Source organism: Aphelocoma coerulescens, chromosome 13 (genome assembly GCF_041296385.1).
Source record: "Aphelocoma coerulescens isolate FSJ_1873_10779 chromosome 13, UR_Acoe_1.0, whole genome shotgun sequence".
Classification (NCBI taxonomy): Eukaryota; Metazoa; Chordata; class Aves; order Passeriformes; family Corvidae; genus Aphelocoma; species Aphelocoma coerulescens.
This window is the reverse complement of record NC_091027.1, coordinates 236,558-262,835: the sequence shown is the minus strand read 5'-3', so window position 1 is coordinate 262,835 and position 26,278 is coordinate 236,558. Positions and strand designations below refer to the sequence as shown.

The 26,278-nt window shown below is 41.1% G+C and overlaps 1 protein-coding gene across 1 annotated transcript; it reads right to left on the bottom strand.

The window, feature by feature from the left end:
* Window positions 1–961: 961 nt before the first annotated feature.
* Window positions 962–9,897, bottom strand: CDC23 (cell division cycle 23). The gene is made up of 16 exons (XM_069028991.1): window positions 9,753–9,897; window positions 9,196–9,268; window positions 8,177–8,314; window positions 7,871–7,913; window positions 7,405–7,510; window positions 7,187–7,319; window positions 6,057–6,234; window positions 5,870–5,967; window positions 5,569–5,650; window positions 4,837–4,990; window positions 4,589–4,708; window positions 4,152–4,227; window positions 3,817–3,878; window positions 2,881–2,959; window positions 2,662–2,781; window positions 962–1,787 (listed from the first exon to the last, which is right to left on the bottom strand). The coding sequence occupies exons 1-16, from the start codon at window positions 9,878–9,880 to the stop codon at window positions 1,617–1,619; spliced, it is 1,761 nt and encodes a 586-aa protein (XP_068885092.1). The 5' UTR covers window positions 9,881–9,897; the 3' UTR covers window positions 962–1,616.
* Window positions 9,898–26,278: the final 16,381 nt, after the last annotated feature.

Below are 26,278 nucleotides of genomic sequence, written 5' to 3'. Positions count from 1 at the left end.
CCCCGGACCCCGCGGCTCCGGCAGGGCTCCCTGCCTGCGGGGTCTGACCAAGCCGGCCTCTGGGGGCGAAGGGCCGCAGCCCTCGGACCACAGCCAGTGTGACGCGAGGCGTCCGGAGCCCCCGAGGCCCCAGGCTGGAGTTCACCCCACGCCTTGCAACTTCCGAGGGACACACCTCATCACTAGTCTCCCTCTGGACAGCAAGTCAATGGCCACAACATTTGGGAGTGTGACCTTCCTCACCCTGGGGTCCACCTATCCAATCCCTGTATTGCCAGCTTAGAGACAAGGACACTGTGTGGAAGCAACAGTATCAAATGCTTTACCTAGGCTTGTGCAAATGGTATGAGTCACTCTTCCCTTCTCCACCAGTGCTTTAACCCCTGTGCAGAGGGCCACCAAGTTCATCAAGCACAATTTGCCCCTAGTGACAACAATTTTACAAATGGTCTCATTGATATCCTCAGCTTTGCATGGAATAATTAGGAGAGTTCTTGAAAAATACATCAAGATCCAGTTTTACTGTTTAACACTATCTGCAGTAGAAATGGTTGTTGAATGGTTATTATGGAACAGAAGACAGTTATTCCTAGAGATGCCCAGAACTAAGAACATGGGTTCCCTCTGCTCCATGCACACAATGCAAATGTATTGTGCAGAGGGCCCAGTGCTGTGACCTGCAGGTCTCTTGCTGTGCCCACCTGTACAACTGGTCTTGTTAAACACAGGAAGCTATGGCTAAATGGGAAAGGGTTTTTAAAATGCTTTGTCCTTGACTGAAGTCATGCCACAGACATAGGGATAAGTCTGTAAATGTATAGGGGTGAACAAGGACACTGATTCTGAAACAAAGGCATAATTATCTTTTCACCTCAACAAAATGATCCATTATAGTTCATTTGACTCAATTTGCTACAGTACACATGAAAGCTGCACCATAAAGAAGTCCAAGGACAGTAACTTCACTTATTTTTTTAATTGTGCTATCGCAACTGCTTTTCTACTGAAAGCCAAAACTATCCATCACTTCTACAACAAGAACTCAGACAACTGTCACCTGTAGCTACTTGGGACTCCTCTGACATTTGCCAATCCTTCAACATACCCATGGGATCTATATCTAAGCGCCTATTCTACCGCTTTAGTGAAACATCTCCTGTGTAGTTCAAGACAAGCAAAAGGCATTAAGTAGACGTAGGTTAACAGTCTCTGATCAGGACAGTTGTGATACTACTAAGAGGTCATCCAAAGAAGTGCAGTAAAGACCAGAGGTAACTTGGCAGAATCAAACTTAAAATGTATTTTAATTCAAGCAGACAAGCTCTTCCCAATGCCTCAGTTAGGAGTAGTCCTGTGTAGTGGGACATGTCTGCCCTCTGACTGGAATGACTTGATGAGAAGTAGAGCAGGTTCTCACATCTCAGCACAGGCACTTTCACATTAGGTGCCCCATTGCCTGTTGGGGCCCATCTGTCTTCAGCTGTGGGCTCTGCTAACTCCTACCCTTCATGTGAGGGCAATAACAAAAGGAGCAATTTCCCTAGAAAGAAGTAAGTGGTTGCATGTTCCATCTGCAATGTCACATCCAATGCACAAGTTAGAAGTATCAGAATTGTTCATGGTGTTACAGAAGACAGATTGAGAGGGGAAACACGACGTGTGGGAGTGTTGTTAGCGGACAAGGATGCAGGAAGGAAAAAGGGAGCAGCAACATCTGTGGATGATGTTTCTCCTTGGTTGCGAAGCTGTAAGATCTGCCGCAGAAGGGCCTTTCCTTCTTCTCTGGTCTGAAATTAATTTGTAGAAAACAGAACAATACACCTATGAATGGATGGTTTCTGGGTTAAATTCAGTATGTAAGCAGTATAACTTAAAGTACTTCATCATTCTGTAAGGCTACAAGCTATAAAAGCCATTCTCAACTCTTTTTTTCTTCTGCTCCTTAAAAATGTTAAGGTAAGTCACTCTTTTAGTTTTAGTCTTTCCTCCTTTTACTCGCGATTGGTGTGTTTCTTGGATATTTCAGAGAATGGAACCATCAACCACTAAAGCTGTCTAAATATTCCAGCAAAAAGTAGATTGGGAAAACTTCAATAAGTTGAATTCAGGTTGTTGAGAGCTCCAGACAGCTTTATCACAGATAAGCCGAACATCCTGCACTCATGGTTAGTGTCTACCAGTAGGCTGAAATTAAATATCTCAAACTACCCACTTACATAACATCACATAGTATGGAGTTGCACACAAAACTCCAGTACTATTATATTCTCTGCACTGTCTACACACAGAAGATGAGAAAAAAGAAGTTTTAGAAGTACCATCACTATACAGTGTGTGGGAGTTTGTGACCATTCAACTGCCTCCTCACCACCAAGATTTTTAACAGCCTTAAGACTGCCATGTGAAGCTTCAAATTCTTTTACTTAGTGAATACCAATGAGATATAGTTTAATTTAACTATCTACACCATATTCTACTACTTTTATCAACCATACTCAGCATGAGTGATCAGGTATACACAACAACCACCATTCAGGATGTGACCTGTATGGCAGACAGCCCTCATTCTTTCATAAAGGATTCCTTCTACTCTGAGCAGAGCCAAGATCAAGGTCATGGATCCCTTAAGAAATAAGCACCAAAGACTGCACAACTACTCACATCATTGAAGGCACAGCATTTCTGAGCACATGCTGAGGCTTCATCCCAAAGCTTACACTTGAAGTAGTACTGGGCCAGGTAACGGAATGCAGTGCTGACTTCCAGGTGCTCCACTACCTCCTGCAGTGAGTGGGGTAAAAAACACCATCTGTTAAGTGCCTTCCAAAGTAGTTCTACACCATGTTTACTTTTCCTTTTATTCCCAAGATACCATCTTACCCCACAGGAATAGATATCCTGGATGTATTTGATGTAGCACTGAGCTGCCTGTTCAGATTCATTTAGCTGTTCATGCAACCTAGAAAAGGAGAAAAAGTGGGTCACTGGAACAAGACTGCACTGTTGAAGACCTTCTTGGCCTATGAGAAACTACCTGCTCAACCTGACCTGGACTAAAGCCAGGTCCTTTCCTTCAGAATTTGCAGGACATGCAACATGTACTGCCCCTTGTGGAAAGAGATGATCCAGCTTGCATCCATGCTGACAGACAGGGAGGCAGTCAGATAGCGACTTGACAGCTAGAAGCAGTGACAACCAAAGCAGGGACCTTTGTTTATTCTGTTGCACTTTAAACCTTTTAACAGACCTTTGTCATTCTACTTACTTGCTATTTCCTCCATTGCTCCTTCTTCCCCTGCTACAGCCCAAATTTGTACAGCAGTTTTACTTTTCATTTGCCCTTTTTTCCCCCCTTTGCTTTTCCCACTTTATATTACTTAACCCCCAACAAAAAAATTAGTGCTGATGTCACAGTATTCACATTAGACCTGTCAATGTCACAGCTATATACTAGAGAGGAAAAATAAAATCAAACAATTTTGTACATCATCTACAGTCATGGGTTGTTTTTAAGTTGCATTACGACAAATATATTTGCTAGCACTGCCTGCTCAAATCACCTCAGGATTCAGAAGTCCTTTGCAACCCACATTATGCTATCATTCTCTCTAGTTATCCTGATGGAAACAAAGATAAAGCTGGACACCAACATTTGCAGTCACTACAGCCCTAAAGATACCATTTCTTACACAGCTCCAAAAGTTATACTACCTAGCAGCAATTCCACTTGTTTACATTCCATATTTTATCCTTAGATATCAAAGTGTGACTTGCATTTAACACAACCCTGACCGTTCAGTGAGGGTACATACTCACTTGGCGAGTTTCACAAGTGCCATTTTCTCCACATCTCCCACAGCATAAGCTCTCCAATAGCACTGTCAAGGAAGGAAAGTCAGTCAAGCATGCCACAAAAGTCACTCCAGCTCACGACTCCAGCATGCAAGTCAGAAACAACAAACTACAGAGCTTGTCAGCAAAAGGGGCATGTATCTGTTGACAGCTTATTTATCAGCTCCTCCAGTTAAATTGCAGCAATGCTTCCCCAGTTGTAACTGCCAAAGAGTTTAGGTAGCACTAGCTACATAATTTTGCTGCAATTTCACCCAGTGTTCTGGGAGACACCTTAAGTCTTACACATCAATTCTCACCTTTTTAGCCTCCACCAACTGATTGAGTTTCTCATAGCATTCTCCTAGAGCAACCAGCATACGAGAATCATTTGGTCTGTAAAAGAGCAATTCTTAAGATAGTTTAATGGACTGCAGCTGATCTCAGGGTGAGGGGAAGGGCAGAGGCAGGGGTGGTCAAGGGAAAAAAATAATCTACACCTGGCAGTCTGTCATCCTTTTGCATAAAACATCACTCATACTCCTGACCAGTCATCCTCAACATTTAGCTGACAAAGCCTTTGTTAACAGTTAACTAACACAACTAATAGGATTTGGAACAGTGAGACTGCACACATCACAAAGCGTCGATGTTTTTTTTCCCCTTACCCAACTTAGTTCTTGTATGTAAACTCCTTAGCCAGTAACAACCATGTCAGAACAAAGACCAATAAACATGGCTCCAGTCTCAACTCTACCTGAGCTGGTGGGCCCGCCGGTAGTAGTAGAGACAGTAAAATGGCATTTTGAGGATTTCATAGGTTTGCCCCAAGCCATACCATGCTCTGTAGTCCCTTTTGTTCACCTCTATTGCATGCCTGTCAAAGAAAAGGAGATGAACTAGACAGAAAGTCAGGATCAAAACCAAGTCCAGCAAAACACTAAAAGAAATAGAAGATAACTATTTCAGAAACAAACACCATTTTGTGCAGTACATGAGAGGTACCTATAAGCCTGGATAGCTGCAGATGTGTTCTTCATTTCCATATACTCATGTCCCATAAGTGTCCAGGCTCCTAGATAACGAGGATTCAATTTCAAGGCCCTCTGGAAATAGAGTGCTGCTTTTTCATGCTGGGAACGCAAGCTATAATAATTTCCTAAAACAAAAGTCATAATATTTAAATAAATTTTAAAAATCCACAACCAACCAACAAAAACCTCAACACCAATAGAGAAGTAGAAAAAAGCATGTAAAGCATATTATCTACTACCTTCTAATAAATTATAAAGAGTCCTAATAAAGACAGAACTGATTCAAACCTCAAAATACCTAATTGCACTCTCTTCACCGGTGTTCTGGTTAATCCTTTTCCAGCTATATCAATCAATTTATGATTCCATCCCCTTGGAAGGTCATGATCTAACAAATTAATTTCCTGCTCCTGACACACAATTATTTCCATTGGAGTTTGAAGACTATAAAGGGATTTTCAGGCACACGGGTCTCCTTTCTGCCCTGGTAGTATTACAGCAGCTCTTTCAGACAGAAAGGAGGGAATGGGGTACTCTGTTATTTAGCCTGCTTTTCGGGCTGCCTGAATCCACATTCACCAAGTGGTGATTTTGAGTGCCTTGCTGGCTGATCACTTCCACAAGTGTTTCCAAGATTCCCTCACACAGCCTACAGACAGCAAAATAAGATGTAAAAATAACATGTAAAAGAACCAGCTCTCACCAATTACACAGCAGGTCTCAACACGGTATTTGTCTATTTCACAGAGATTATGAGCCAGGTAGCTCAACTCAGGCTTCATGCTCTAGTGGAACAAAAGATTAAAGTGATGAGAGAGAGAGCACATTATATTTTGAAAGAAAACCTAAGCAATTAGCAACGCATACAGCACATCTCTTCCATGGAGTTGGGAAGCAGAAAGCCTGTATTCAGAGAGGTTAGACAGGACCAGCTGCTTTGCCACGGTTTAACATACCTCCAACAAACACCATCACTATGAACAGGCCACAGGAAGAGTGCTTACCCTTACATAGAGCAAGTTGGAGAAAGTGTCCATGTTTTCTATCCTGTAGGGATCTTGTTTCCTCAGCTCATTAAAGATGGACAAGGCTTTGTCAATATCTGAAGACAGAACAGCAGATGGGACACCAACAACTATAAACGCCAAGTTTGCATTAAGAGGGTCATTCCTACTACTTAGTGTCACTGACCTCTTATATTGTGGTAAGCAACTGCAATCTGAGAGATGATGTAAGTGCTTTTGGAAAATCCTGCATCAATGAGACTCTGATACTTCTGCAGAGCTTCCTCTATCAGCTGCAGCTCTGTATAAATGTGTGCAAGAAAGAACTCTTTCATCCATGTATCTGGCAAGGACAGGAACTTCAACTAGCAAGAATCAAAGGAGAAGAGGAAGAGATGACAATCAGAAATATTCTACAAGCTACATGTGGCAAAGAATCCATTATCTTCCCTCCCATGACTTAGCAGATGGTCTTGAGGTAGGAGGCCTTCCTGCAGTCGCTTTCTTAAACCCATTTGGTCAATCAGGAAAGAAATTGTCTTCAAATCTGACATCCCCTGGCTCCTGCTTCAGCCATTAAATTCAGAAGTCCTTTGAAAGACTGCACTTTCTTCCTATACTTGAACATCAATATATCACTAATTTCAATTAACTGAGAAGACTCAAAATAATATAATAAAAAATGCACTTCCCTTTTTCAACAAATTGGTAATGGTCTCTTCTGTGTCACCTGTACTGTTTTAAATACTTTATCAGCCAGAATTTACTGAAGAATTCCAGGAGTGGACTCAAATTCCATGCAGAAAGAAGAATAATCTATTTTGGTTTTATATCTGAAGTTTGTTTCTTTGATACAATTCACCTCCTATGTGGCTTTGTATATTATCATTTCAGTTTTGACAGTAGTGATCCTTTCAAGCTATCAAAAGTGCTCAATAACTGAGAAACTAGAACCAGATTAAGAAAAAATAAAAAAGGGAAGTCTCTTAGGAGGATCTCCTTCATGTGACAAGGTGATAACCCTGGTGACAACTACTTTCAAAATACATGAACTAGAAACTTCTTAAACCACTTTGTGGATGCATGATAAGAAATTAGCCCTGCCTGTATAAAGATTCTCAAGCTACAGCATGGCCAGCAGTCGAAGATAAAGAGGATTTAACAACAAAATTTACAGTTTTGGATTGCCTTGCCTGACAGTGTCTCACAGAATAAAGCAGTGAGCAACATCAATCTTGTGGCAACAGAAACACTGGTTACTGAATCAGGCTAAACTCTGAGATTTGCTACCACATCTTGGTATCTCTAAAGTTTTACCATCTCTTTATCTGTAATCAAGTTGCAAAGTTCCAGCCAGGCTCCCCAGTGCAAAGGCAGGACATGAGCAGCTTCAACAAACACATCTATTGCTTCTTTCACCAGGTCCAGCTTCCGCAGCACAACACCGTATCTGTCAAAAAAAGTATCAGGTCGACAAGAATCATGAAATTCTGTAAATCCACACAAATATATAAAGAATACATGCAGACACTTACAGATAAAGGCCAAACCCATCCAGTTCCTGTGCCTTGTGCTTCTTGCTGAGCTCAACTCTCAATTCTCGTAAAGCTTCATTTTTCACTTGTCCTTTTTCCAGAGGTCCTACATGAAGAGAAAGTCACACAGCTAGCTTTCAATAAGGACTCTCACCACAGCAATGCAAAGTCTAGGGTATATTCAGAATGATCCCTGACATGGCATGAAGGCTTCCCAGCCTGTGTTTATTTTCCCCATTTTAAAGAAAATTGCTTAGTCTGGTCACCCAGTTTAAAAGAAGACCTAATAGATGAAAAACTGTAACCTGTAATTAAGCCAATGAATCAAAAGAGAATGAAAGAAATCATGTTACACTATTATCCAAAAAATTGAGGAGAAAGCCATAAACCCAAGATGAGTTACATGAAGAGTCAACAGCGGAAGCTTCATTATATTGTCATGTGTTTCTTGACACCAGAGACTTACCCAAACTATCAACTGTCTCATCATCCTTCTTCTTTTCCCCTGACTGTGGAAAAGAGAGGAAATCCAAGATTACATTACAATAGTATATTTCCTATGTTTGCTGCAGCACTTGCAGCAGCATGAAAACTGAGTTTTCACAGACATCACAGTTCTGAAAAGAACAGCCCTATCTTTCCTTACCCCAACACAGAATTTGAACTTCAAGGTGGTCATTAGGAACAGAATAAGCAAAAAAAATAAGATATGCCAGGGAGGGGTAGGAGGCAGAAGAGTTCAGTGCTAGGAGGCAACTTTTTTCTACCTTACCAGATATCTGGAGTACATGTACAAGAAGTAAGCTTTCTGGCTCTTGCAGCCCCGTAAAAAGTAGGCAGCCCTGTCATATTCCTTGAGATCAAAGTAAGACTTGGCCAATGTGTAGGCATCCAGATCACGAGCATCCTCCTGCAGGGACACACAAGAGTTTTAAGACCTGAGAAGCTCTGACATACTTTAGGAAAATCATGGTTACAAACATATCGTTGAAATTGCTCCAAAAGCTAAAAATGTAGTTTATTCATCTTCAAACATGATCTGAGTACTATCTGAAAAGTTCCTCCACTCTCTCATACGATCCGATTCTGGATCTCAAATAATGAGTACAGACTATTTAGGAACATTTAAAATAAATGGTGAGATTCCAGAAACAAATTGTGGCAAGCTGCCAGAAGGCAAGACTTAGCTGTTCTATGAGTTTGAAGGACCATAAACAAGAAACCTGCTCGGGAATTCCATGTAAAAGAATATTAATCTGCTAACATACAAGAGAACATTTCCTTGGTAATTATACCTTGAAATGCATTTATGACACATTACACTTCTATAATACACCAGCACTGGCACATACATATGAGCTCTACTATATTCCTACAGAGGTGGGGATGGAGACACAACTTGTTTCTCTTGTGTCCTAAGGAGCACAAGTTCAATGGCATAACACAATTTGTATTAAAATAAATTTTGACCTTTGTAAAGAAGAATAAAAATAAAGTAACGTGTGTGATTTCAAATTTGGCTTACAGAGCGCCTCATTTAGGACACAGCAACAGATAATGCTTTCATCCAGGAAAGCACATTCAGCTCTGTCACCCCATTGAACACACTATGCAAAGGAAGTTCCCAGCATTATGGCAGGATTGGCGCTCAGCACAGATTCCCACCTGTGGGATTTGGGAGACTGCAATTGCATATTTTCCTCCATAGTTAAGATTAAACAGCCCACCCCCAAGAGCTGCAGCACCTTCTCCTAGAGCTCACAGCCACTTTCCCCCAAGCACAGCCCATACCTCGGTGAGCACGGGGGGAGGCGGCAGCTCGCTCAACGGCAGTGGCTCCAGGGCAAATGCAAGTTCAGCAGCCCTGAGGGAAAGAGAGCATTAGAATCATTGAATCATCAAGGTTGGAGGAGACCTGTAAGATCATCAAGTCCAACCGTCAGCCCAGCACTACCACTGTAATCCCTAAGACACATCACCTAGGGCCAGATGCAGACACCTCTTAAGCACCTCCATCGATTGTGACTCCACCACCTGCCTGGGAAACCTATTCCAGTGCCTGGCCACCTGAACACTGAAAAAAAAAAGTTCTAATATCTTACTGAATCTCCCCAGTCTCAAGGCCATTTCCTCTGGTCCCCTCCCTGCAGACACGGCAGAAGAGACCAACCCCCACCTCACTGCAACCTCCTATCAAGGAGTTGTAGAAAACGACGAGGTACACGCAAGCCTCCTGTTCCCGAGACTAAACAAACCTAGCTCCGTCCCGTCCCCCCTCCCGGCACAGAACACGTTTGCCCGGGGTCGGCCGAGCTGGGGCCCCGTCCGCTGTGCCCGGCCCCGCTCACCACTTCCCGCTGTGCTGCAGCCCGCGTTCACGGCTCCGCTCTGCCACGCTCAGCAGCTGCTTCTTGATCTCCCGCAGATCCGAGAAGTCGCCGCCGCCCGCCGCCGCCACCATTGCCGCCGCCGCCATCGCGCCAGCCCGGCCAATCACAGCCCCACACACTGCGTGCCCGCCCTCCGGTCCGGCCAATCATAGCCCCTTGCGTCGGCCCGACCAATCATAGCCCCACGCACTGCGCTCTCCCGCCCCTATACGGACTCCTCTCCTTGCCCGGGCGCGAGGGGTTTCGTGACTAATCACAGGAGCGCGCCAGAGCTTTGCCGTTTGATTGGCCAGTGGTGGCGGGCACGCGCTCTCCCGGCGCGGGGCGCTCAGTACCTTGCGCCCGGGGCGCGGGGGCAGCGCCAGTGGCGTTGAGGTATCCGGACGTTCCGAGACCAAAACCGCCAGGCTTTCTTATGTCTTCTTAAGTTCTTAGCTGATAGGGGAAATACTTATTATGTGCTACCCTGCCCTCAGGTTCTAGTTTTCAAGATCAGATGATAGTTTCTTAAGGAGGTATTTCAATTTGCCTCTGTATTGAGGCTATCCTCACTTAGTATAATTTCAAAATTTGTACTCACATACTGCTACTTCCTGTGCAAAAGATCATAATTTAAAAACACTGAGTAGAGTCAATCGGTGTCTGATTCTAACAGTACAGAAATTGAAGTACTTGTTTAGGGATGACCGTGCTCCACAACTTTTTAAGCTTTTCCAGAAAAGTAGCAATATATCTGTGTGCTCATCCTAGGATCAGAATGTGAACTTTAATTATGACTTTTAAAACAGAAGTGAAGAAAAAATAGTGTGAAAATTCATTTTGTATGTCATTTGCAAGTTACACTTTTTGATTTTTTTCTTTTTCTGATGGTAAGGGCAATAAATGTTCTGTAGCATGAAAGTGTCCTTCATAATCACTTTCATTGCAGAAGTGCCTTGAACCAGAGGACCCAGTGTTTGAATTGGCAGCAAGTTCACTGGTGATGAAAGGAGTGTCACTGCTGAGCATGGTGTCATCATACTTGATTTGTTATTATTGTAAGAAAAGATTTTTGGGTTTTTTTGATGAGTTGTGAATGTCGCTAATTCTTACACTGACTCCAGTATAGAGTCTAAGGCTACCACTGGCTTTCACTTTACTGATGATTACTATGAAAATTTCAAGATTGTGACTGTGTTGATCTGGAACCATTTCATCTGGAGCCACCTGCTGAAATTAAGGTTGTTCTACAAAGGTTTACAGAGGTAGGAAAAGCCCACTTTGTTGTTAAAGTGGGAAATGATGAGTTATTTATAGTCTTCCATGGTCTTTCAAGTAGACAAATCAAATTAGTCCATTATTAGAACTATAATGTTAGCATTACATGTGTTTTTTCCCTCTCTTAATTTTAGCCAAATGTGTTGCAAGTTCAGTTGTAGCTTTGACAGAAAATACGTCTATTACTCTGCCAGCCCACATATCCAAAATGTAAATAAAAACTTCTTTGTTATTGTTGTTACTACACAGATGGGTCAAGTCAACACAATGCCTGACTCATACCTCATTCTCTCTTTGCCCCCTTCCAAAACACGTATGAAAAGAGCCTCAGAATTTTTTTTCTGATAATAAATTTTTTGTTGTACTTACCATCCCTTTTATGTTCTCCATATGTAGGGATCAGCTGTTAGTGTTCTATGCTCCTAAACTTTGTATTTGATATTTGTTTGATAATTACATTGGTCCATTAATTGGACTCTATGTTCTTAGAACTCTTATCCAACCTAAATGATTCTGTGATTCTCTGTGTGTTTTAATTTAAGGATGTTCGGTTTTTATATGAGTACAAAGAGTGATATTTAAAGAAATCTGTATGTGTGTGTGAGGTCTATGAAGTAATTTTATTAAGGTCTGTTTATCTTCAGTTTTGAGCCCATTGGGTATCATGTGCTATTTTCCTGCTGGAAACTGTAACAATGTGTTTGAAGTGAGATTTCAATATGAAATACGGAACCGGCTGCAAAAATGCACGAAGTGATACTTGTCTTCTTCCTGAAATCTAGGCAAAATACCCTTTATGTCATGTTCCTGGTGCGTGAGCCCTGGGCAGCTTTGATCCAGCTATTCATATGACTGCTCCTCTCGAAGACCAGCGTTTCTGGCAGCTGTGACATACTGAGCTGTTCAGTGAGAAAACTATTTCATTGTTGGTACTTACCCAGACGGATTTGAGTCAGGAGCAGTTCATCAGCTGCCGGAATCAGTATTTGTGGTTCCATCTGCTTAGCAGGAGATGGCGCTTTGGGCTTTCGAAGGAGCCCAAGAAGAGGGTGAAAGGAAAGTTCGTATTGGGTGAGTTCAGTAATTCAGTTGCTCAAGACTTGCTTAATAATGAGAACTCGTAATTCTTCCTGTCATTCCATTCTGTAATAGCTAGGTCTGAAGTGACACCAGAGGCTGGCTGTTAGAGCCCTGAGACTAATTAAATCCTCTGTGTGTGAAAACAGATAGTATCTTGGGGAAATACAGATTAACTGAGCAGTACTAACTGGATGCTCTGGGAAGAGAGGAACTTGTGCCCCGTGTTATTGGACAGCTACCTGGATGAGGTTCTCTAGTCCCTCACAGAAACATGTTGACAAAACCAAGGAAGGTCGTTGATGGAAGGGTGGGAATTGTGTCCATCATACCAATGGGTTGTATAGGCGCTTTAAAAGGATTTTTTTTTTCAAAGTTAAAATCTTCAAATGTACAGCTGATGCTCAATGAAATCCTGTGTAACTGGCCTTTACCAAGTGAAGTGTCTTGCCAATACAGTGAGTTTCATGTGTTGATTGTTAGAGAAAATTTTGCATTATCTGAATTGAACTTATTTATTATGATGCTGTAAAACTGTGCTTTTTACCTTTTTTAAAGATCAGCTATGATTACAGTTTCTTGTATAATTTTACACTGAGAAGTTTGATGTGGTAAGAAGTTCTTTTCTACTACTGGTTGTATTCTCCACTTAGCATAGTTAATGCAACTCCCACTTTTGCTTTTTGTAGTCTGCTGGGACTTCATTAATGTTAAAACTTGGAAACCATGTGACCCTAAAGTAGGAGGGAAACCATTTATACTTGATTTACATTGAGACCAAAGAATAAATTCGCACCACCTGGGGATCATTTCAAACGGTCGGAGATTGCTTGTCCCAAATGAAAAAGGTCACCCAGAGATTTGTGTCAGCTCTGTGACACGGTTACCGAGTTCAGTAGTGTGGGGTTACTTTTATTTGTTTAATGAGACTCTTGTCAAACTTCTAATCCCATGTACACAAGTTTTGCTTCCCAATATCCTTTTTTATTTCTTCTTTCTAGCAGTTAGTGAGTTATTTCTAATAGAAATTAAGAGTTTTATTTCTGCCTAGACTGTATGAGTATGCTGTTAGTATGCACCCTTTAAGTGACCTGGCATAGGCTAGAAATTATCAATAGTTATCAATAGACAGTGGAAACTTTAGGCTGTGTCTAGTTCCTCTGGTAGGTACTGCTAATCCTTGAACTCCTGGTGAAGTGCTCAGAGAGAGTACAGCACTGGAGAAAAGTGGCAGAGCCATTCTTGGAATGTGAAAGGGAAGATTGGCAATGAGATGAAGACTGATAGGGAATTGGGAGCATATATGAAAAGGCTGATAGAGCAGCACTAACAGATAGGAGTGGGATCTCTTGGATCCCAGTAGATGGTCCCTGTAATGGAGGGAGCAGCAGAGAGAGTGTGCTAGTGCTGTAGGGGAGAGGGTAGGCCAGTGCTGCCAATACACTTGTCCTGGTTGGATATTTCTAGAGCATTTATGATTTCAATAACTTTGCACTTCTCCTTGCCACACCAATCTTTCCTTCAGATTTTTATGATTGTTATGAATGTTAAAGTGCAGAAGGGGAGTGAGAGGTACAGAAGGTACAGAAATATTTAAATAACTCAAAGTTTGCAGACAGTAAATTTCAGATAGAGAATTTCGCCGTGCTGCTAGAACCCCACAGGCCTTTGCATTTAGCTACAACAATCCCTGAGATTTTCTGCTCCGAAGGAAGCACTTAATTTTCTTCTGTGGAATGCAATATAGCATAATGAAAAAAGTATATTAAAATTATGTAGCAGAGTAGTGAGGGTTATTTCTGTCAGTGCTGCTATGAAAAGGTGGTACTGGAACAACAATGTCAGAACAGGTAGTGGCAGGTATAAGTATAAAGTAAATTGTCTTTTCTGGAAGCAAGGAGACAGAAAGCCATGTTGTGACATAAAAGTTACTGTGAGAAAGATAGAATTATTCATTTACAATATGTACAAAATTGAGATGGGGAACATTTTGAAGCTGAATAATGTGTTGAGGTGCAGTTGGGAAATCTTAACTTTCAGCAGCAATAACTTCATTGACATCTGAAATAACTTCTGTGATTCAGCATGCAGCTGTTCTTCTGTCTATATCTCCTGCTTTTCTGCTTCAAACCTGAATTCCAAGAAATCTGCCTATGACTCAATTAATACAGAATTATGACATCAGAGTAGGCTATTGTGTAGTCAGTAATGTCGTTTTCCCCCTCTCTCTTGTTCAGATCTCAATTGTTTTCTTGGGAGGTTAATTGAGATGAAGTGACATAAAATGCCTCCGAGGGCCATGGACTAATGCAGCAAAAGTGTTTACTGTGCCTGAATCACTTCTCCATATCTGAAAAATTCATTGACTCATGCCATATATTTTCTAGTTTTGAGAGATTTTATTTAATTGCAGCTTTTGATGAGCTTGAAAGTAGTAGCAATTAGGCATGCACATCTAGCCCGTATGGTCTGAGAAAAGCAGCATGCACCATTTGCTTAGCATATTGCCCACTAAGACCTCTGGATATCACAGTGAGGTTGTAAAGAATTATGCAGGTGCTCAGGATGCTGTTATTCAAGAACCTTCATGTTGTTGCTAAACTGCAGTTCCCGATTTAAATGGAGCATGGGCTTGCTCCCTTTTCAGGAGACCAAGAAATTTGTTTAAACCAGTGGTCAAAATTATGCTTAGGCTGAATGTTAGGAACTAGATTTGTTTGATTGGGTCACATTTAGTGTACTGCTGTGCATCCTAGAAGTCATGGAGGAGAGGGTAGCCTGGAGACAATACAAGGAGTAGTGATCATTTTGCCATGTGTGCAGCTGGAATCTGCAATGGATGAGCAGTCTGGGCAGTGCTAAGGCCCTGCAGCCTGTGGTTCCACAGGCACTGCTGTCTGACACAAGTGTGTGGTGTGTGCTGAGAAGGTTAGTCTTACACCTATCATCCTCCCTTCAGTGCTAGTGACTGTGTACCTAGGCAGTAATGAAAAACTTATTTGGTTTCAAATCCATTGTGGCTTTTTCTTGGGGCCACTGAAGTCAAGAGTGAGGCAAGTGAATTTGGGAAGGTAGAACTTCCCCTTCTGTTATTGATGAAAGCTTATGCTGGAATAAATAGAAATTACTGGTTTGCAATGTTTTTTATTTTTCCTACCCTCCCTCCAAGACGGAAGTAAATGGTGCTGTTGGTAAAAAAAAAAAAGTAAAAAAGCCACTGGTAGCTTCTTTATGTGTGAGCTTTGTTACTGAGCAAGTCAGAACAGATTTCTAATGTCACGAAACTTAGAAGTTCTTTCTGGAAATCCTTATTTATGTTTGGTCTGTCCAGGCACTTTACCCCCCTTTTTCATTATACTTACTCTCCATTTGAGAAAAGAGGAGGATGTTTTATGGTGACCAGTAGTCCATTACTATGTTTTAAGGCTGTAGCAATTTATACAATTTTGACCTTGCAAAGTAACTAACTAAATGTCTGCTACCCACAGCTCCTCCTGATTGTAAGAGGGGACTTACGGTTGCTCAGTGCATCACAAAATCGGAATGCTTGGTAGTATTTCCGTTTTGCAAAAGTATTACTGAGAGGATATATTTAATAGGAAGGATGTCATCATCAACTTGATCTTTTCAAATAAAACACAATGTTTCTTTGATGTTCTTTTGAACCTTAGTGTTTAATGTTTTCTGCATACTGCATCAGTGAAAAAGCAATTATTTAAATACTTGCTATAAAACCAGCGAATCTCCAGAAAAGAATGTTCTGACTGTTTGCTGTATAACAGTTCCTGAGAGGCAAATGAAGGCATAGTGCAATGTAGAGCTGTATGTACTGGAGAACAAAAACGAAACAGAGGTGGATAGTTGTCAAAAGGGTGTGGCTAACATCTTCACGAATATGCTGAAAGTGTTGGTATTCTGGATACACTTGTAGAATTTACCTTGAAAAATAGCTTGTCTTGGCAGCTATGGACAGCTTATGAGAGTTCATGAGCATCATCATCACTGCTCAAGAGCAGAAATCCTAACTAATGTCTGAGCAAGATGATAGAGTCACCGAGGTTTGGTTTGGATATGATTTTGATTTTGCTTTTTTCTTTGGTGGGTTGCTTTTGCTTTTGTTTGTTTGAGGTTTTTTTTAATAGCCGGAGTAAGTAAAAGTTCAGCAGATACGTAAATGAAGGACAGTTGAAGAGTTCATAAAGCAGAACTCTTGGGTTGTGTGTTGTCTTTTACTCCTACAGGAGAAAACTAGAATGTGACAGGAAGAAACGTGCATAAAACATGATGCTTTAGAAGGCTTTTTGGACTACTGCAAACACCTTCTTCATTTGTGAACTATTTCTGGTTCATCATCTTTGTGGCCCCTTTGTGGGACTCTGCAGTATGTCTGTGTCTCTCCTGTACTGGGGAGACCAAAACTAGACACAGCACTCCAGGTGTGGCTTCATCAGTGCTGAGCAGAGGGGCAGCATCACCTCCCTCGACCTGCTGACAGTGCTCTTCCTAATGCATCCCACTCTGTCTGCAGGAATGGTCACGCTCCTGGCCTCTGTGCAGCCTGGTGCCTCCAGGATCAAGGTCCTTTCCTGCAGAGCAGCTTCCTAGCTGGGTGGCCCCCAGCATATATTGGTGCATGTATTAAGAAAGTAATTTTCTTTCTGCTTCATAGGTCTGTTGTTAGAATGAAGTTTAAAATGGTTTTTAGCAGGTTATTTTCTACTGTTGTGGTGAGAAAATGAATTTTAATAACCTTTTCAGTATAATTGTGATGACTGCTGAAATTTCAACAATTCTTTAGGAATGTAATGATTTGTAAGCCTTGCTCAAGTGAAGAATTTCTGAGGACATTATGAGTATCCAAGTAAATGGCAGTGCTAGATTACAAGGCTTTTTAACCTGTGCTAATTAGATTAAGATTTCTAGCTTGTTAACTGAGGTGTACTGATTTGGATGGAAGACAAAGTAGTGCGCGTGTAGACTTCTACCATGTTGATGAGTTGCTGCAAAAGTGTTTTCTGTTGTCACTGGATCTGATTCAAATGCAAAATTTATTTCCTTGGTGTATCAGTGTATCATATTAGACATCCTGAGGAAAATTACGTTAAGTATTACTAAAGTATGTTCTGCACATAATTGACTTTGTTTTCTTTATTGGAGAGTGATGCTATTCTGAAACAGAATTTAGTATATCTAAATTGTCTGGTTCTAGCTGCATTATGATGGAATAGAAAGTCCAAAAAACCCAATAGTCACTTTGGTGACAGCTTATTTCCTATGAATTTTCCATAGGTCAACAGAAATTGAGGTAGTAAGGACTTCCAGTTTGACACTGATATGTTCGGTGCTACCTCTAGCCATTGAAGTATTTCTTTTCTGTAATTCATGCTTTTAAACTGTTTCTGGGAGAGTTCTGTGAATTTTGTGTAGATGCCCAGGTTGTTAAACTATTTTAAACATGTGTATGGGTTATGTCCTTTTTCTTCCCTTTTAAGAGCAGGAAATATCCCCACAAAGCCCACTAGATTGCATCTCAATAGTGAAGATGCAATATAAGGGAATTCGTAGGGATTTTTGATAAAAGTAGATTACATTTTATCACAATGAAAAATTAGGATGAATCCCAGTAATCATAAGTGCATATCAAAATATAACATTACAGGAATTCCTGGTAACTGCCTTGGTTCAAGAAAGAAAAATACCACTTTATATAGGTTTTCTTGCAGTGGCACATGATTTACTGCTTATCCTCATTCTGTGTTGACATGATCTGGAATAACTTTTATGGCACTTGAGACCATCTCTTCCAAGGTTGCATAGTATCATTTGGTCACCGAAATCATTAAGTTAATAGTGATTTACACTACTACAGCATCCTCTGTGAAAGATACCCCTTCATCTGCTGAAGGAAGGCAGCTGAACATACATTCTCCTCTTGTCTGTTATCATTAAAAGCAAGGCAGGTAAGCTTAAATCACCATGGTGTTTCAGTGGGCTAGAAATGTATAGGCATTTGAAGGATACTCATGTTTTAGTGTTGCTCAATATTTGTCTGAAGTCATCTCCCCACACTGCTGTTGCACTGTTAAGGGAGATGAGTAAGAAGATTCTGTATTCAAAGGCGAAGAGGAGGCTTTTCATGCTCACTGAATCAATGCTTTATGCCTAACTGAAAACTGAACCTAAATCAAGTGCCTGTGTTGCTGCTTAGTAAATTGAATTTCTTCTAGTAGTTTCACTTCAAGAAATGTTGGTGTCCTGTCCTCCTTCAACCTCTTGGCCACTCCAAAGAAGCAAGCTACAAGAGGTATGTTGGTACCCAGCTCATATGATTAATTCAGTTCTACGCACATATCAAATCAGTAACTAGCAAAGAAGGGTCCAAGGAGGACTGAGTCTGAGAGTCTGGAGTTTTCAGTGAGTGACAGGTACAATAAGCAGGGATGACTGGACTGAATCCAGCCAGTTTATAAATGGAGAAGTCAGCACTGGTAGCATGTCACAAGAGTGTAAGCATAAGATTTATTCAAGGAATATTTAATTAAACTGGAAGGTAATGGAAGATACAGTGTATAGCTCTTCCATTACAGAAAGTACTAGATTGCTTAGATGATTTATTACTGGGGAGAAGTAATGGCTTCATGTTTTTTCCAAGACACAGAATGAAAGTGATATGACATTTTAAAACTACACAGATTGCATTGATATAAATGTAAGAATTTTTGTTAGGCGGAGTTGGTTTTTTTGATCGTACATGCAAAAGCAATAAATTCTGATAGCATGTGTGAAAAGTTTCAGGTATTGTTGTTTAAAAAGTACTCTTGACAAGCAGTACAAAAGTCAGAAATGGAACCATAGGCTGTAATTCAGTTCCTTGTGCCCATGTATTTTGTGAATTGATAGTTATTGGTAGGCATGGCACTTCCTTGATATAATTTATTGTCTATTAGTATGTTCTCTGTTAAAATGCTTCTACGATTCCCTAGAAAGACTTGTCGTTCTTTTTTCTTCTTTTCTTTTTTCACCCTGTGATTTTGGGTATTCTGGAATGGAGAAAATTTGGGTGGATGTGCTGCTTGTCAGCTGGAGTTTGACAGTGCTGCATGTTTACATTGTTGGGCAATTAGGTATTTGTATTCTCTAAAAGTTGCGTAAGGGGAAGCTGATCTTTGCAATGCATTTTTCAGGGGCATAGTTTTAAAAACCAGTAGTATAGTAACTGGGGGTTAATTGAGCAATACCTTCAGCAACAAGGTGCCTTGCAGTGAGTGAATGTCAGTTTTCTTCCTAGACTAGGCTATAATTTTTTTCCAAGTGAAATCTACTTCTGACAATAACATTGTGCAGTGAGCACTGCTGATCCTTTACTTTTGGAATATTTTGCTTATTTATAGATTCTGTTCTTAAGACTGTCTTCAGAAAGTTCAGTGGAAAACAGCTCTGTCTACTTTGTATGACCTAGTAATTAATATATTCTCTGCAGACCTTGAATAGTGCTTCATGTTTTCTGTTTCCCAGTATGCAGCCTTCCATGTGAAACCTTTCTGATGGTTTGGCCACAAAGTCACTCTTTTCAGTTACTGAGTTGACCCCACAAATAAAAGTAAGGCTGGTGAAAGATACTATGTGAAAGAGCATGTGTTTTGAGATGACAGTCTTTTAGAAATAAGTATTGTATTGGATGGGACAAAAGGACAGATTTTGGTAAAGTTTGGATAGACTTCAGTATCAAAAAATTTTGTGTGCAGTGTATTAAACCAACTGAAAATGTGTAGTAGTATTTGTAATCCAGCATTATAATTTGTGCTGTCATATAAATACTTTTGCACAAGCAGTTACCAGTTTCAAGAAGGCTTTTGGTTAAAGACACTGAAATATGGAGACAAACTTTGTGTCTTAAGCTTGAAACAATGGAGACTTGGTGTGAGAAAAGGGGAGAGAAAAGCTGTCAATTACCACCCTCCTTTTTATGCATAAGTGAAATGTGAGAATTTAAACTATGTAATAAGGTCCTACAATAAACTCCTGGGAATGGGGGTGTTATAGGAGAGGTAGAGATGCATGTATTTTAAGAATTTAGGTTTTGAAACATGCTTTAAACAATAAAAAGTTAACCAAAGCATTAATATTTAGAGAGCTCTTAGGAAGAGGGCATTTGAGGGGCGAGGATATAAAGACTTTTCTTTAGTCAGGCTGTTTGAGGTTTTCTTTATACTGTACCATGCAGTATTTGTGGAAAAGACATCATATTCAAGTCATCTATCATGATCACTTGCATTTATGCCTAAATCCTTTGCAGGATGGTCTGCTGTTAAGAATCTGTTTCTTTTGTGACACTTGAGCTTCTCAAGGTATACAAAATGGAGCAAAGAAACTTTTATCCAGACAGGAGGAAAATTTCACTCTAGGGTACAGATTATTACATTGTTCTAGAGCATCAGAAGATATTTTTGGTTACTTCTTTTGACAAAATGTTAGTGTATAGGTGGGCTGCCCCAGTGAAATCTCTTATAATCAGACCTGCAGTATCCAAATCAGTGAGACAAGGCTCTGTCCTTTAAGTTGTCGTCCTATTGAGCTGTGTCATGGCCAGAATGGAGATAGGACATCAGAACTCTGCTCATGTCATTGTCTCTCCCAGAACTTTTACAACTGGGTTGTAGAAGCCATACGGTCAAAATTGTTTTACCCTCTATAATAAAAGGGGCACCTCTCAGAATTCCCTTCTTTTTGAAGGAATCTCTGCTTCCAAGATAATCAAAAGTTAACCAAGGCATTGAGCACTTCTGCACCAAATGCATGTGCTGTTTCTCATGTGTAGTTAGAATTCCTGAGTTCACTTTTATTTCTGATTTTTGTATTCTGTAATATCTCTGATAACATGCTTCTCTGTCTGCTATAATGTTCCATGCTGTTCTGCTTACCCATCTAGACAAGAATAATGAAAATTCCATGTCACTGCTGTTGTCTGTCTTACAGGTACCAGTTTCCCTTAGCACATGGATGTTGTAACTGTTCTTGTCAGATCATAGTGCCAATCAATACTAGCTGCAGTACTGTCTCTTCCTAGTCAGTTATGGGATTTAAATTTTTGTCAGAAAATATTTAGACTAAATATTCTGTGGCATCTTAGATATAGTTAATATTAGCTTATATTCTGCTTGAAATGTCAAAGCCCTAGGTTGCACACATCTGTGTAATGTGAACACGATTCTTTTTTCTTTCAGTACTGTCCTTCTGTAGATCTACTTGTTTCTGATCTTGTTAGATAAAACATTTCAGAGGAAAGATTTGACTTTGTTTTGCAACATCCACTCTACTGCACAGAAAATTTGTGGTGTAGCTGCTGTATGCTGCCTTTAAAACAAAGATAAAATTCAACACAGTAAAAATAACTTCCTGGTTAGGGGACCAAGACAGTGTTGCAGTTTTACTTAGAGAACATGCAGAATGGGAAGTGGTTTCAATTTTTGTCATGAGAAGTGTATGCTGCAACATGTAATGTTGCCATGTCAAATCTCATACCAGTTACAGGAGTTCTCAGTTGAGTATTTTACATTTGCTGATTTCAATTTAGATTTGTATTCTCTGCAGAATAAACACAGTAAACTGTCTGTTGGTATGACTGATGGGCTCTTGAGTAATGAAGCTGGGGACTGAAATAGCAAAAAGGGTGGATCTGCTGTTGCTAGTATGGGTGGGGGCTGCTGAGTTTTACAGGATGAAGCAGCTGTATGTAAAGATGCTTTTCAGCCACTTTTAAGGTAACTGTGAAAATAATACTATTAATACATGTTGGAAAACCAGTGAGGCTTTAATAGAAGTAAATGTGGCTTCTCCAGTCTGTGGGCTGCTGGTCCCATTTGGGAAGGCATCTACATTAATCTGACATCTTGTTTAGCACTGATAACACTAGAGAGTCCAATTAAAGTATTTCAAGAAGACGTCCCTATACAAGACTACACTGATTGTCCACTAATGTGTATTGAATTTTAGCTAAATACAGCCCCGGGTGCTGTGCTGGAAAGCAGGGAAGCTTGCTATTCAAGCTCTTAATTTCTTTTATATTGATTTGACTACTAATGATATAACCTTCTACTCTAATTAACTGACATCTGCAGTAGGCTGAAAAAGAGCCCCCTGCTTGAAGCTGTCCACTTGTTTGTGTTATGAAATGTGTCCTTCTGTTATGTTATATTTTGCCCAGATTAGCTCAGTCTGTGCAAAATAGACCATCTAAAGGATTGACTTTCCTTTTAAATACTTTGTAAAGCACGTTTATCTTTCTGTCTCCATTTCTGCCTGTTTTTCCAGGAGTTATGTTTCTGGGAAGCCTATCCAGAGCTGGTTCACTGACTGGGTGCTTTTCTAAACCTTCCTTCCCCATGGACTATTAGCTCCTTTGACTGATTTGAGGCTGCCAAGAAAGGTATAAATTGAGACAAAGATAGGCTATGAAGACCTGAGGATAATGGGTCATTTTGTATGATTTAGGCTATGAAACAGCTATGAGATGTAAGGGACTTAAGCTAAAAAAACATTGCTAGATTGGACTAGGCAATCTGCTTATGAAACCATGTTGCCAAAATTACAAATCAACAGTTCTCAGTTTGGGAAATTTTGATGTCAACATATGAAAAAAATAAAATTCATGGGTTTTTTACATCACTTAATAAGGTAAATACACTTGAGGACACTTAGTTTGCAGAAGTTCAGCATGAACAGCTGTTTGGGTTCATTACGTGTGCTGTTGCCACATATGTGTTTGCCCATTTTCTTTAGGAGAGGGTTGGGAACCTCAGGAAGTTATGTGAAGTCAGGATTCTCTTACATTTTTACCTTTGTAGAAGCTTCAAACCCAGTGACAGGTGCTGCAGGAAGCTGCTTTCTCTTGCTGTGTGTTTAAAATGATGTTGGGCTTCTTCACTGAATACTGTTTGAGCTGCTCATTTTCTGGTGTTATTTGAGGGGTTAGAGCATCTCCTAAGAAATAGGGGTGTGTATGATTGCATTTCCACTGCTCATTTGGTTTCTCTTTTGCCTAACTTTACAGCTAATAATTCTGTGCACTTCTGAAGCTAGCAGTTAGAAGGAGAAATAAAAGTAGGTGCTGAGTGGGAAAGATCTGACAGAACTCAGGTAGCAGCTGCCAGCTTCTTCAGTCAGCATGTGCTTATGTCACTTAATGGACAGCACATACGTAATCCGGAATGGATTTGCAGCATTTTCCATTTCTTGCCTGATGGGCATATTGTTAGGAATGCAGCCTTACTGGGGGTGGGGCTGTGTGTATATACATACACACCCCTCTCTCTGTATACTGCTACTTCTAAGAGTCCTGAGTGCCATTAATAAATGGAGGGTGGACCCTCGTAACAGAGGACACAGAGAAGAAAGAGTTTTTGAATGCCTTCTTTGCATCAATCTTCACCGATAAGACCAGCCCTCAAGGATCTCTGACCCAAAAGACCAGGGTAAATGAATGTTGGGAGGAAGACCTTCCCTTGGTCAAGGAGGATTGGGTCAGCGAACACCTAAGCAAACTCGACATTCCCAAGTCTATGGGCCCTGATGGGATGCAGCCGTAAGTCCTGAGAGATCTGGTGGACATCATATCCAGGCCTCTCATGATCGTCTTTGAGAGGTCATGAAGATCAGGATGGGTGTCTGAGGCCTGGAAGAAAGCAAATGTCACTCCAGTTTTCAAAATGGGCAAGAAGGAGAACCTAGGGCACTACCAGCTAGTCAGGCCCACCTCAATTCCTGGAAAGGTGATGAAGTGGAAGCTGTTTCTACCCATATGTAAGACATTCTGGAGGCCATCTCTACCCATATATAAGACAAGAACATGATCAGGAGTAGTCAGTATGGGTTCACTAAAGGTAAGTCACGTTTGACCAACCTGATTACCTTCTATGATGAGACAACTACTTGGATGGATGAGGGGAGAGCAGTGAATACTGTCTACCTTGACTTCAGCAAGGCTTTCAAAACTGTCTCTCTCAACATCCTCACAGGCAAAGTCAGGAAGTGTGGACCGGATGAGTGGGCAGTGGGATGGAGTGGCAGATCCTAGAGGATCATTATCAGTGGCACAGGGTCTAGTTGGAAGTCTATCACTAGTGGTGTTCCCCAAGGTAGTGTACTGGGCCCAGTGTTGTTTAACTGCTTCATCAGCGACTCAGATGAGGGGGTAGTTGCCTCCTCAGCAAATTTGCTGATGATACAAAACTGGGAGGAGCGGCCAATACCTCAAGACAGTAGTGGAGCCCTTCAGAGGGACCCTGATTCTTGCAGAGATGGGCAGAAAAAATCCTTCTGAAATTCAACAAGGGCAAATGCAGGGTCCTGCACCTGGGGAGGAATAAACCCGAGCGCTGATATAGACTGGGGTTGACCTGCTGGAGAGTAGCACTGCAGGGAAGGACCTGGTGGACAATAAGCTGTTGCTGAACCAGCAGTGTGCCCTGGTGTCCCAGAAGGCCAATAGAATCCTGGAATGCATTAGAAAGCGCATTGCCAGCAGGTCGAGGGAGGTGATCCTGCCCTTTTACTCAGTCCTGGTGTGGCCATATCTGGAATGCTGCGTCCAGTAGTGGGCTCCTCAGTACAGGAGATACATGAAGCTCCTGGAGTGGGTCCAGCCGAAGGCTGTGAAGATGATGGAGGGACTGGAGCATCTCTCTTATGAGGAAAGGCTGAGGGAGCTGGGTCTGCTCATCCTAGAGAAGAGGTGACTGAGAGGTGATCTCCTTAATGTGTATAAAAGGTGGGTGACAAGACGATGGAGCCAGGCTCTTCTCAGTGATGCAAACCTACAGAACAAGAGGCAACGGGCAGAAGTTGATGCACAGGAAGTTCCACCTGAACATGAGGAAGAACTTCATTACTGTGCAGTGACTGCTCATTGGAACAGAGACCAGAGAGGGCATGGTGTCTCCCTTACTGGAGATACTGCAGACCCATCTGGACACAATCCTATGCTGTGTCCTCTAGGATGATCCTGCTTGAGCAGGGAGGTTGGACCAGATGATCCACTGTGGTCCCTTCTACCCTGACTGATTTTCTGTTTCTGTTAGTCCTGAAGCCAACCTGCAGTGGTTATCACTGAGCAGTTCCAAGGAAAAGAGTCTCGTGGAGAATTTCTGTGGTGTCCTGTTAGACAGAAAGCCCAGTCTCTGCTGGGGATGAGAACAGCTGGATAGAGGTGACACTGATGGCCTAAAAGGAGCACATCACAGAGCAATTGATGCAAATCCATGGTTCAGTTTGTGTTTTCTCCAAAAATCATTACTCTGTAATTCACATGCAGAGGAATGGAACTGTTCATTCCCCTCTCCAGCACCTGGCTTTATTCAAGAGCTGAGAACACAAGAACAGAAGAGAGGTGTTTTATTGGAACCAAGTTTTGATCTGTTCCTTAGGAAAGCTTTGCTGCTTTTACTGGGGAAGTTGGCTGACATGCCAGAAAGTCTTGACACATCAAAGGTGTTTCAGTTGATGGTTCTGCTGAAGTGGAGTTTGTCCTTAAGGAAGACTGCAGATTTGCCATACCCTGGTGCAGAAGGTTGTGGAACCTTTGACGTGATACGTGCCTTAGTTAGCTGAGTGCCATGATAGCAGGATGTGATAAGATTGAGCTTTAGTTTGAAAAGTTATGTTTGTATTTTTTTGCAACATGTAAGATTATACAAACTTTTAACCCAAAAGCAGAAGTGAATTGTTAAGTCAGGAAGTGTGCAGAACATTTTTACTTGTATCTGTGTGGCATTGCTGATTGAAAATATAATCAGAACTAAACCACTAGAGACATCTGAAGAAGAAAAATTAAAACAGGGCATTAGACTCAGTCTTGGAGCCTTAACATAGGCAACTGGAATCTGAATTGAAAAATTAATGCTTGAAAATATGAATTAAAATACAGACTTGGGTGGATACCTGAGCAATACTATGCTATCGTGAGTAACAGCAGGACTCCTGGTGACATCTGCTAACTGAGATCCATCAAAAACAAATGAAAAATAATCTAGTAAATTGATCAACTCATCATCTTTTCCATTTAAAATTACCATTTTATTGTGCCTGATTTACCAGATGGAAGATGTAACTCAGTGATGCTTGAGAAGAGAGGCCAACCTTGATCTCTTAGTGTT